General features: G+C 54.1%; 1 protein-coding gene across 1 annotated transcript; it reads right to left on the reverse strand.

Annotated features, from left to right (window-relative positions):
• Positions 1-4,652: 4,652 nt before the first annotated feature.
• SNRNP40 (small nuclear ribonucleoprotein U5 subunit 40) lies at positions 4,653-12,560 on the reverse strand. The gene is made up of 7 exons (XM_041479134.1): positions 12,307-12,560; positions 11,592-11,661; positions 11,124-11,256; positions 9,678-9,838; positions 9,230-9,291; positions 7,487-7,590; positions 4,653-5,071 (listed from the first exon to the last, which is right to left on the reverse strand). The coding sequence occupies exons 1-7, from the start codon at positions 12,558-12,560 to the stop codon at positions 5,022-5,024; spliced, it is 834 nt and encodes a 277-aa protein (XP_041335068.1). The 3' UTR covers positions 4,653-5,021.
• Positions 12,561-12,578: the final 18 nt, after the last annotated feature.

Here is a 12,578-nt window from a genome sequence, read left to right on the forward strand (position 1 = left end):
GCCAAAATTACAGAGAAAATATCAGGAGGAAATCCAAAAAGGGGTCGTGTAATTAACTGGGGGGATGGGAAATGGGAGGGAGCCATCAGGCTGTGCTCTGATCCCAGTTGTGCTCCCACCAAGCCCTGTTGTGCCTCAGTTTCCCCAACACCCCTGGAGGGGTCAGAACCTCATCCCAAATCTCCTGTGGGATGGAGAAGGGAGAGGAATGCCCCCATCAAGGCTGAGACTCCATTTCTCTGCCACCCCACAGGCCATGGTGGGGTGACAGGGATGTCCCCTGTCCCCCATGGCCACCTGGCTCTGGCAGGGGCTGGATCTGACCCAGCTGAGCTCTGCATCCCCAGGGCAGGAGCAGCCAGATGGGATCTCTTCCCCAGGTACACAAAACCCTCTCTTTCCACTAAACCCAAGTGTTTGAAGTCAAAAACCATCTGTATCTTTATGCCAGAGAGAGTTCTCCCTGCCAGGGGTATAAACAGAACATCAGAAATCAGGTTTTTTCGCTAAACTGATATTTTTACACCAAAGCTAGTTTTTTGTCTGGGCAGGACTGGAGCAGCCTGGGGACAGGGACATCCCAGTCCCAGAGCCAGGGATGCTCCAGCTTTGGGTCCAGGGATGGCCCAGCCCTGGGGTAAAGGATACCCCGGCTTGGGGTCAGGAATGCTCCAGCCCCAGGGTGAGGGATGGTCCATCCCCGGGGTCAGAAATGCCCCAGTCCTGGGGTCAGGGATGCTCCAGCCCTGGATCCAGGGATGTCCCAGACCCAGGATCAGGAATGCTCCATCCCTGGGGCTGTAGAGGCCCTGGGGTAAGGGATGCTCCAACCTCAGGGCCATAGAGGCCGTGGTTGTGGGGTCAAGGATGCTCCAGCCCTGGGGTAAGGGATATCCTGGCCCTGGGGTCAAGGATATTCCATCCCTGGGCTCAAGACTGCTCCAGCCCTGACTCCAGGGATGTCCCAGGCCCAGGATCAGGGCTGCCCCAACCCTGGGCTCTGGTCCAGCCCAGCCCCAGGCTGGACAGGGCTTGGAGCACCCAGGGATAGTGGGAAGGGGTGAAATGGGATGAGATTTACATCCCTACAACCAAACCCCTCTGGGATTCCGTGAGTCTGTGACTTCCCCAGCCACCTCCAGGAAAAAACACACATTTATTTAAACAACCTTTCCCCAATTGGAAGATAATTAGCCCCCAGCTGCCAGTCACCCTCAGCTCTGTGGATCCCAGGTAATGGATCGGGCTCAGGCGGCTGTTGGAGAATTGGTGGATGAGTTAAAGTGAGCTCCCACCATTCCTTCCCTGTTGTCATCTTATCTCTGTGCTGGGGAGAAGGGCAGCACATCACAGGCTCCATCATCATCATTTCGCCTTTGTAGCTCGCAAGATTCATAATTAACAAAAAATTTCTATTCACTTGCTCATGTAATTTAATTAGCTTTCCATTAAATGCAGACTAAACAGCATCTATTCCCCACCAGAGCAAATAATTGTTTTCCATTCTCTCAGAAATCATCGTTGGAACTCTCTGAATTCATTAGGGAGCAGCAGTGGGAAAAGGTGGGGAAAGGAAGGGAAAAGCTGCAGGAAGGACAGGCAGGGACTGAGAGGGGGCAGGGCTGGAGCTGCCTTTGCCTGAGCCGGGATGTCCCGGGATGTCCCCACTGACCCCAGAGCGGGGTGCTGGATCCATCCCCCTGCACCCCTGGAGCTCTGGGTGCTGCCTCCATCTCCCCCCGGGATCTCTTGGGGGTGCTGGCATTGCCAAAGGGTCAAGAACCGGGATGGGGACGGGGACAGGGATGGGGACACATCCCAGGGCCACCTCAGGGTCACTCCCAGCCCCCCAGTCCCCACTGGAGGCTGGGGATCAGCCCCCCCCCCGGCAGCCCAGCTCCGTGGAACTGGGGCTGTTTATCCGGATCCCGGGAAAGATTTAATTTCCAGTGGAAATCTCTCAAGCAAATACCTCCCTCGGAGGAATAAACCTGTTTAAGGAAACAATTTTCTCTGCGCTCAGATGAAGCTCGAATGCTTTGCTGCTGCCATGGCCCAGGGCTGGCTTGGATCCGCTGTGGGATGAGAGCCAGGAGAGCCCTGGGCTGCCCTGGAACCAGTGGGAACAGGGGGACTGGCCCCAAATGCCCCTGGATGCTGTTGAGAAGCAGTGGAAATGGGGGAAACTGGTCCCAAATGCCCCTGGATGCAGCTGGGCACAAGCAGGAATGAGGGGGACTGGCCCCAAATCCCTCTGGATTCTCTGCTGCCCAGCACAGGGCATTGTCCTGTCCCCAAGGGGTGGTGGCAGTGGTGGCCATGCTGGCCTTAGCACCTCTGGGGTGATCGGTGCCAGCCCTCCAAGGTGGGTTCCAGCCCTCCAAGGTGGGTTCCAGCTCTCTGTGGTGGGTTCCAGCTCTCCAAGGTGGGTTCCAGCTCTCCAAGGTGGGTTCCAGCCCTCCAAGGTGGGTTCCAGCTTCTCCCAAACCAACTCCCCTCCCTCCCAGGGGCTGAGACATGGACACATGGTCCAAGGGGTGGGCATTGTCCAACCCTGACTGCAATGATCTATGAAACCTTGAGCTGCCCCACCTGTGTGTCCCTCCTCACTGCCCACCAGGAACAAAGGGTTATTTCCTTATTATAAATTATTATTTAATTCCTTGGCACTGGGGAATGGTCACAGCGCTGGGATAGGCACAGGGACCTGGGCTGGATGCTCACTGCTGGGGGCAGTGTGCCAGGGGCAGCTGGGCATGGGCAGGGAGTGCCCACGGAGCTGTCCAGTCCTGGCTCTGTCCATCCAGGGTCAGGCTCTGTCCATCCAGGCCGGCTCTGTCCATCCAGATCAGGCTCTGTCCATCCAGGCCAGGCTCTGTCCATCCAGGTCAGGCCCTGTCCATCCAGGTCTATCTCTCCACCCCTCTGCTCCCTGGTTCCAGGGATTTATTTCCCCTTAATCCGGATCATTTCCCGATCTGGGTCACGGCTCTGTGTCCCTTGTGCCCAGGCCATGGGGGGTGTCCAGGCACAGGGGGTGACAGCAGGGTGACACCCAGGTACCCCAGGGTGGGGTGTGGATCCATCCAGCCCTCACTGCCTGGCACCAGGAGCCCCAGGACTGCCCAGAACTCAGGGCAGGGGAGCAATGATGCCCCTTCCCTCAGTTCCCTGCTGGTTCCTGGAATGGGAATTAGGAACAAAACCCTTTTTTGGTTCTTTAAAGAAGCAGGACTCAGTAAGGCTCAGGATTGCTGTCACAGATCAGCTCCCAGGGTCTCTCTCCTCTGGCACATAGGTGTAGATCCAAATAAACCCATAAATCCTTGGGATTATAACAGGCTCTAATTAAACCTTAAATCTGTGGGGCAGCCCCTCCCCAGCCAGGGGAAGAGGAAGGGGCTCAGCCTTGGGCACGAGGAGTGCCCAGGGTCCCTCCTGGCAGTAAAAAACCCCCTAAAATAATAAAATAAAGAAATAATAAAGAAATAATAAAATAAATAAAATAATAATAATAAATAAAATAAATAAAAGTAAATAAAGTAATAAAACTAAATAAAATCTTTAAAAAGTAAGTAAAATAACCCTCCTGTGCCTCTAGCCCTGCCTGCCCCTCTCCAGGGAGGGCTTTGTCTGCCTGGAGCTGCTCATCCATGGGGATCTGGAGATGGATCTGCCCGGGCCTGTCCAGCACCTCCCTGAGGGCTGCTGCCACTCATCCACTGAGGGCAGGAACCATGGGACACCCCAGGGGACCAGGGACAACTCCAGGGACAGCCCCAGGGCTGCAGCAGCCATTCCCACGGGATCTTGCCTGCCATTGCCCCTGGGGTCAGGGGAAGGATGGGAGGGGGATGTGGGCACCTGCCAGGACCTGGAGAACCCTCCCTGGATTTCAGAGAGGGACTGGGGACAAGGATGGAGGGACAGGACACAGGGAATGGCTGCCACTGCCAGAGGGCAGAGCTGGATGGGATCTTGGGAATTGGGAATTGTTCCCTGGCAGGCTGGGGAGGGGCTGGGCTGGAATTGCCAGAGCAGCTGTGGCTGCCCCTGGATCCCTGGCAGTGCCCAAGGCCAGGCTGGACATTGGGGCTGGGAGCACCTGGGACACTGGGAGGTGTCCCTGCCATGGCAGGGGTGGCACTGGGTGGGATTTAAGGTCCCTTCCAACCCCAACCATTCCATGAGTTCAGTCATCCCACCAATGATTCCATCATTCCACCTCAATGATTTCCCTGGTTATCTACAGGTGAGGACCTGGATTTAAAACTGGAGAACAGAAAAACAACCAAAGTGTCTCAGGTTGGAAATGGCAGTGTGTTCTGTTCCTGTCTGATGAAGGAGGGCTGAGCCACCGTGGGATGGGGCTGTGCCACCACCCTGACACACAGGGGGTCAGCTTTTACTGTCAGTGCTTTGGGGTTTTTTTGTTTTATTATTGCATTTGTATTTTCAGTTTTCCTAGTAAAGAACTGTTATTCCTGCTCCCACATCTTTACCTGAGAGCCCTTAAATGTCAAAATTACAGTAATTCAGAGGGAGGGGGTTTACATTTTCCATTTCAGGGGAGGCTCCTGCCTTCCTCAGCAGACACCTGTCTGTTCAAACCAAGACACAAAGCAATGAACCCCAGGCACTGAGCTGTGTAAAAAAGCCATTTATTGCAGTTTTAACTGTATAAAAAAAAAAAAAAACAAAACTCCTAAGGAAACAGGACATGGAATATACAGGCCACGTGTGGAACTGAACCAAAAGTTCTCAATTTCAAGGGATCTGGAGAAGGGTTTCGTTGTCAGTGGCACAGCCAAAACAAAATTCCTTTCAATTCCAAGTTTTCCTGCCTCCCCAAAGAAAGGGGAGGTGGAAAAAGCTGCCCAGTGAGATGTGGAGAGGGGACAGCCTGCACTGGGGGGCTGTCACACTGAGCTGCTGTCAGCTGCTCCACTGGGAGGGGAATCCATCCAGCTCCCGCAGACCCAGCACCCTGAGGCACAGATCCCAGCAGCTCCTCGTGGGCCTCACTGGATCTCCCCCATGTAGAGCCTTTTGTCACTGGATGCAGAGAGAACTGAGGGGCAAGGAAAGAAAGGAATAAAGAAATTAAAACAGAATAGAAAAACTGAAATAGAATGCAAAAATTAAAACAGAAAATAAAAATTAAAACAGAATAAAAAATTAAAATAGAATATAAAAACTGCAATAGAATAAAAAATTTGAAATATAAAAACTGAAATAGAATACAAAAATTAAACTAGAATATGAAAACTGCAATGGAATTCAAAAATTAAAATATAAAAACTGAAATAGAATACCGAAATTAAAATATGGAAAACAAAATAGAATACAAAAACCAAAATAGAATATAAAACTCGCAACAGAATACAAAAATTAAAATATAATATAAAAACTGCAATAGAATACAAAAATGCCCCCAGTGGTTTGAGACCCTCCTAAGAACACAGCCCAAACTCCTCATTTTTTTAAGCCAGGTTTCAGTTGCTTCCCAAGCCAGCCATGAACAGAGCTGTGCCACCAAGCCCAGGCTGTGCTGGGGGCTGCCACCCCCTGTCCCCGAGCTGCTGGGCACGGCTGAGCTGGGAGGGGAAGGGGAGGTGGATGAACAGCCCTGCAAGGCTCCCGAGGTGGGGTTTCCATCCTGGGGAGGGCTGAGCTCCAGCCCGGGCTCTGCCAGCGCCCAGTGCCACTAGAGGGCACAGCTGGCCAGGGAAGTGTCCCCAGGACAGCATTCCCTGGGAACAGGGAGAAGCCAATGGTTCCCAGCTCCCACCAGCCCTGAGCCACAGCCACGGGACCCCTGAGCTTGGGGAACATCCCCGAGACCATCAAACCCAAGTGCCAGCCTGGCAGCACCCCAGGGTCACCCTTGTCCACCAGTGCCACATCCCCAGGTCCTCTGAACAACTCCAGGGAAAGGGACTCCACCAGCAGGGCTGGCCAGCTGGAAACGGGTCAGAAGGGCCAGATTCCAATGTCTTGGTGGAATTATAAAACCATCAAGGCTGGAAAAGCCCTCTGAGATCATCGAGTCCAACCTTTAACCCAGCCCTGCCCATGTTGCCTAGTGCCACATCCACAGGGCTGTTAAATCCCTTCAGGGATAGGGATCCACCCCTGCCCTGGGCAGCTGTGCCAGGGCTGGACAGCCCTTTCCATGGAGAATTCTTCCCAAAAATCCACCCTGCGCCTGCCCTGGCCCAGCCTGACGCCGTTACCTCTCCTCCTGTCCCTGTTCCCTGGAGCACAGCCCGACCCCCCCGGCTGTCCCCTCCTGTCAGGAGTTGTGCAGAGCCACAAGGTCCCCCCTGAGCCTCCTCTTCTCCAGGCTGAGCTCCTTCCCAGCTCCCTCAGCCTCTCCTGGGGCTCCAGACCCTTCTCCTCTTCAGGGAATTCACAAGAATGACCCAAAAGTCACCAACAGTGGTTTCATCCCTGTCTAGGAGAGCTCTGGGGGTTTCTGCACCAATTCCCAGCCCAGTGTTTGTCACCCTGCACAGCCTGGCTGCCCGTGCAGGTGAGAATCCTGCAGTGATTTATGGATTAACAACCCCAGGAGCTCCCAGCCAGCAGCTACATGACTCAATGGGTTTTTAGGAAGAGTTTTTAAATTGTTATTTGAAGCCCAGTGATTGATGACCCAAGAGGAGCTGAGCACAGGACCCCACAGTCAGAGAGGAGCTGGCTTTGCTCCTCCAGCACAGCCCCAGCCTACCCACAGCTCCCTGTCCCTTGCCTTGCCTTTGGGGTTGACTGCTGGTGCGTTTTGGCTGCTGACCAGGCCAAGGTGAGCGTTTCCATGGAAACACAGCACCCTGCAGTCCTGCCCAGCCTATGCTGGAGCAGGAGATGGGAATGGAACCTGGTCCCAGCTTTAAATGGCTCTGAAAAGCCACCACAAGCTTTGCATCAGCCAGCTCTGAGTGTGGTGCCACCTCCAGAACAGGGCCCAAATCCCCTGCACCAAGAGCTTCCTTTGGGTGGGGTTTTGAGAAGGAATTGTTCCCTGGCAGGGGGGGGATGGGATGGGATTTAAGGCCCCTTCCAAACCATTCTGGGATTGTGATTTTGTGATTCTCTGATTGGCTCCCTACAGCTTTTGGGGCAGTTAGGACCCCCCAGGCTCCCAGGTGATCCATGTCCTCATGGAATCACCACACATGGTTACACCCCTGGCATCCCAGCTATTCCAAACCCATTCCTTATGGCCCCTGGGCAGTGGCAGCCACCCCCAGCCCACAGCAAGAGCCACCCTGCTGCCCTCTGGGTGTCCCCAGCCCAGTCCCAGAGTCCCTGTGCTCAGCCCAGGTTGCCCCCACCCAACTGCAGATGAGCAAACAAGGCTCTGCCACCCCTAAATCTGATAATTGGACTCTGAGCCACTCTGGCAATCTTGGGGCCTCTTCCCAGAGGATCAGCAGCTCAGTGAGCCCTGGAGCTGCTGCCCTGGGAGGTGGGGAGCACTTACTGATGGGTTCCTCAGGGTGGAAGGCCAGCTCATTGACAGAGCCAGCATGGCCAGGCAGCTTGTACAGGATCCTCCTGGAGGTGGTGTCCCACACGTACACAAACCTGCAACAGAGTCCTGGTGAGGACAGGCATGGGCCAGCAAAACACCTGTGCAAAACCCCAGGTGGTTCTGCAGCTGGCTGGAATGATCTTTGTGAGGATAAACAGGAACTTCCCAGGAGAAAAATGCTGCTGACAGGCCCAGGAGAGCAGAGGCTGAGCAGGGAGGAGTCAAGAGTGGCAAAAACATCACTGCCAACAGTGCACCTCAACCCTCAGGGCACAGAGATGGATTTGAAAGCTGTGAGACCAAAAAAAATCCTTGATAGTGCAGGGAAAGGGAGCAAATCAGCACTGGGAATGGGGAGGAGGGGTCTCACCCTCCCAAACACTCTGTGCACATCCAGGCATCCCCTTGGGCTGGCAGTGAGGAGCCCACAGCCCCCCAGCCCCTGCTGCACTGCAGCCCCTCCCAGCCAGCAGCTCTAAAGATGGATTTCTTCCTGTTGTGCCACGTTAGCCACTTGCCAGCATGTATTAGGGAGTGATGGGATCATGCTGAGCCCTTTGATCACCCTCTGCCAGGCCTCACCCACCCTGCCTGAGCCCCTACCTGCGTTGAGAAACCCCCAGGATCCTCCCCTGGGGGCACCAGGCACAGCCCAGCTCTCACACTTCTCTTAAAAACTGTCTCAGAGTGAGGGAAACCAAGCCCAAAATCCCTGAGTCTGCTGTGGGAAGCTCTGCTGGGAGCCCCAGGAGCTGCCAGAGCTCCAGCAGCACCTGCAGAATGAACCAAGTGACCCAAACTCCAAGCACAGCTGCCCAGAGCAGGGCTCAGCCTGGCCACAGGGATCCAGGCAGGAATTGCTGCTCTCCCCCAGGGCAGGAGCTGCTTTCCCAAGACAGGAGCTGCTCTCTCCCAGGCAGGAATCCTCCCTCCCCACTCAGAGCCCAGCAGGGCTGGGGACAGTCACAGCCCCAGCTCATGCTGGGACAGCTGCCCCATGAAATCTGGACAGGGAGAGCTCAAGTTCTGTCTCTGCTATCAGAAGCTCATTAATCTGGTGATTACTGCTGCTCCATGCCCTGGCCCCTGGCCTGCAGGAATTCCTGTCTCCCTGGCACTGGATTTGGGCCTGGATTTGCTCCAGGAGACATCGGCGTCCTTCACAGGGACCTTCCTCCCTCTGCCCTTTCCACTCCTCAGCTCACTTCACAGAATCTTTCATTTACAAGTCTGAGATGTGCCAATTGATTTTTTTCTCCTTAATTAAAGGAGGAGTCATTAATGATCCCTGGAATCCCACCATGCAGGAATTTAACTGGGATTCATGCTCCTCATCCTCCAACCCCACACACAGACCCTGCTCTCAAAGACCCCCCCAAGCTTCTGCCAGGACACCAAGAGGTCCAAGCCAGTGGCAAAGATGTCCCTGTCACCTGCTGGGGGATCCTGTGGTGGGACAGGGCAGAGCCTCAGCCAGCTTTTGACAATAATAACCAGATTTTACAAGTCAGATGCTCCTCCACAGACCCCAAAGCAGCAGAAACACATCCCTGGTGAAACCAGGAAAACTCCCCGAGGGCTGTTTGGGATTTCCCACCTCTACACACAACCCTGAGCCTGCAGATTCTGATCCAGGAACGCTGCAAATCCACCAGGGGTTGCTGGGGACAGAGGAATGCAGGGGCAACTCACCTGTCAGCAGAGCCCCCTGCAATTTTGCTGCCATCTGGGGACCAGGAGCACCTCAGAAGGTTCTAAAACAAAAGAACATGCACAGACCTATTTAGTTTCCCCCTTCTCCTTGAACTCAAATCACCACGAGACTTTAACCAGCACCACTTTAATGATCTCCCTTGGAAGAGGAGATGGTAATTACAGATTTTATTTTATTGCTGGAAACAGCCTTGTTATTTTACACAAAGTAGATGGTAAGTGTAGAAAATACTTAATTTACAACTAATTACAAATGAACTGAGCAAAGAAATCTTGTTACTGAGGCTTTAATTGGAACCCACTTTGTGGATTCATATTTCTTTGAGTTCTTATTAAAGCCTTTCTGGCCTAAGCTTGAATTGAAAAAAAACAATTTAGAGAAAAGTTAATAGCAGAGGGAATTGAACAAGGAGTGGAGCACACTCACCTTTTCAAAATTATGGACATTTCCCTGGAAAATCTTCACACATCTCTCCTTGGGGGCGAAGGGCCTGACGTCCCAGATCCGAACTGCAACAGAAGCAGAGCCAGCAGCTGAGGGGGACAGGGACAGGCAGCCCTGGCAAAGCCCCCGTGCCCAGGACACCACTGCCAGAGGGCAGGGCTGGATGGGATATTGGGAATTGGGAATTGTTCCCTGGCAGGCTGGGGAGGGGCTGGGCTGGAATTGCCAGAGCAGCTGTGGCTGCCCCTGGATCCCTGGCAGTGCCCAAGGCCAGGCTGGACATTGGGGCTGGGAGCACCTGGGACAGTGGGAGGTGTCCCTGCCATGGCAGGGGTGCAGTGAGATGATGCTTCATCCTTTCCATCCAAACCACTCCATGATTCTAGGAAAACATGAGGCTGGAAGTTTATGGGTTTCTAAAAGACAGAATTTGCCTTTTAGAACATTTCTAAGTGAATACATTTAACCTCCAAGGAGTTCAATGCCAGCAGCCCCAGGCCTGCAGAATTCCTCCTGAACTGGCCCCAAAATCCTCCAACTCCCCCTGGCACAGAGCAGGAGCTCCCCAATTCCCACAGAACACAGAAGGCTGTTCTTCCCAAAGAGGGGCAGTGGGAGCAGCTCTGGTGGCAGTGCCACATTGAGCTCTGGCTGTGACAGGCTGAGAAGGGCTCTGGTGGCAGTGCCACATTGAGCATTGGCTGTGACGGGCTGGAGACAGCTCTGGCAGGCTGAGGGCAGTTTTGGTGGCAGTGCCACACCAAGCTCTGGCTGTGACAGGCTGGGGACAGCTCTGGCAGACTGATGACAGCTCTGGTGGCAGCGCCACACTGAGCACTGGCTGTGACAGGCTGGGGACAGGCTGGAGCAGGGGCTGATGACAGCTCTGGTGGCAGTGCCACACTGAGCACTGGCTGTGACAGGTTGGGGACAGCTCTGGCAGGCTGAAGGCAGTTTTGGTGCCAGTGTCACACCAGCTCTGGCTGTGACAGGCTGGGGACAGGCTGAGGCCATGGGGACAGCTGAGCCCTGCAGCCCCCAGGGCAATCAGCTGAATGAAACGCTGAGCTCACTGTTAAATAAGAACTTTCCACACCATCAGGTGCCAGGGGAGCTGAAACTGGGGCAGAGGGCACAGAGGGGACGTGTCACCACGTTCTCCTCAGCTTACCTCACACATGGCTCTGTCCCAGGCTGCCAGCACAGCCAGCACTCCATGCTGGCTCTGGCAGGTGACAGCAGTGCTGGGACACCCGAATGCCAGTCTGTCACTGCCAGGCTGTCACTGCTCCCTGCCACTTTACTGGCCCTGTACCACCAGCAGGGACAGACACAGCAGGCCCAGGGGGGTTGGGATGTAAAATTCAGCAGGCAGCACCCACAGCTGTCCTTGACCAACACAAGGTGTGACAGGAGGGAAAGGGACACAGGGTCCTACCTTGATGTCATTGTCGATGCCTCCAGAGATGATCTGGTCACTGGTGTCATTGAAGGTGACAGCCAGGACCTGGTAGGTGTTCTGGAATGTCTGGACAGCAGCTTTTTTCCTGATATCCCACAGCTGGAAAGAAACGTGGCACTTGTAAGAGGTGGGCACAGACATTTAACAATAAAAACACTGCAGAGATATTGGCAGAGACCCAGCCTCTTCTCCTGAAATCACTTTGTAGGTCTCATAAAAAACATCAGATCTGGAGATCTTTATAAAAAACATTGAATCTGCTGTGTTTAGAGCACAGGAATGAATGGAGGGAAGAAGAGGCCAGCACAGATTTCAGGAGAGGGAAAAAGGAATCAGTACAGGAGATTACAGGAGAAAGAAAAAGGGGCCAGCCCAGATTTCAGGAATAGTTTTCACATGCTTTGCTAATCCAGAAAGAAACTCTGATTTCTGACCAGAAAGATGGAGCTGATCTCTGGGGTTCCAGCAAAGTGCAGGATGGACCATCCCCACTGCTGGGTCCAGCTGGGACAATTCCCAGCAGTGGCAAAGCATCAGGTGAGCCCCAGGGCAAAGGAGCTTCAGGGATCTTGGTTAAGGTGAATTTATTAAGAAAAAAATCTTTGCTTCAGCAAGCCTAAGCATTAAAAACTGCATTTCTGCAGAACTTGGAAGCCGTGTGACAGGGATACAGGGCTGTCACAGCTTGCACCAGTGGAAGACAGAGACTGCCACAGACACAGGAAAGTTTGATTTGCAGCCTTGGAAGGGGCTTGGATTGATGTGAAAACAAAAGATGCAGAAATTAAAAAGAAAAATAATAAACTTATGCTTCTGTAGTTATAAATAAGAATATGCCTTAAGTGTCAAACTGTACTGATAAGATGGTGAAGGGTTTATAATGTAAGGCTGTAATTGTATAGAATAAGTTTAATGTTATAACAGAAGCATATGTGTGCACATGTCATAACAGCCTATTGGTTAAAAGCATCCACACTGCAGTAAAGCTCCAGACCCTTCCCAGCCCACTCCACGGAGCCGCTCCAGCCCCATCGGACCCGAGGGGCCCAGACCCGCACGCAGCCCAGGAGGTGCCTCAGCAGTGCCCAGCTCCAACACCCTCATGGCCATTCCCTCCTACTGGAGCCACCCCCGGCCCTCTCCCCTCACCCCTCCATCCCACCCGGCTCTCCTCCCACCCTGCCCTCACGTTCCCCCGTTACCGCCTGCAGCAGAGCTCCGGCCGCAGGCTGCCCCCCTGCGCCGCCCGTGCCCGGCGCCCCCGGCAGGTCATGGCGGGGCCGCTTGGCGGGCACGGGGACGAGCGGGAGGTCGGGGCCGGGCGCGGGAGCGGCGCCAGGGGCGGCGGGGGCCGAATCCCAGGCTGCAGGAAACAAGGTTGGTGTCTGTGAGATTTTTTTCATTGTTGGTGTGGCCAAGGC

Source organism: Pyrgilauda ruficollis, unplaced genomic scaffold (assembly GCF_017590135.1).
Source record: "Pyrgilauda ruficollis isolate IOZ18807 unplaced genomic scaffold, ASM1759013v1 scaffold48, whole genome shotgun sequence".
Taxonomy (NCBI): Eukaryota; Metazoa; Chordata; class Aves; order Passeriformes; family Passeridae; genus Pyrgilauda; species Pyrgilauda ruficollis.

Bases quoted from the DNA above. Each gene is read 5' to 3' on its own strand.
- SNRNP40 (XM_041479134.1), bottom strand. From the start codon at position 12,560: ATGAAAAAAATCTCACAGACACCAACCTTGTTTCCTGCAGCCTGGGAT. The intron at 11,662-12,306 runs GTGAGGGGAGAG...GAATTGTCCCAG, and splicing joins GAGCCGGGTGGGATGGAGGG to CTGGACCCAGCAGTGGGGAT. The intron at 11,257-11,591 runs GTCAGAAATCAG...GTTTCTTTCCAG, and splicing joins AGATCAGCTCCATCTTTCTG to CTGTGGGATATCAGGAAAAA.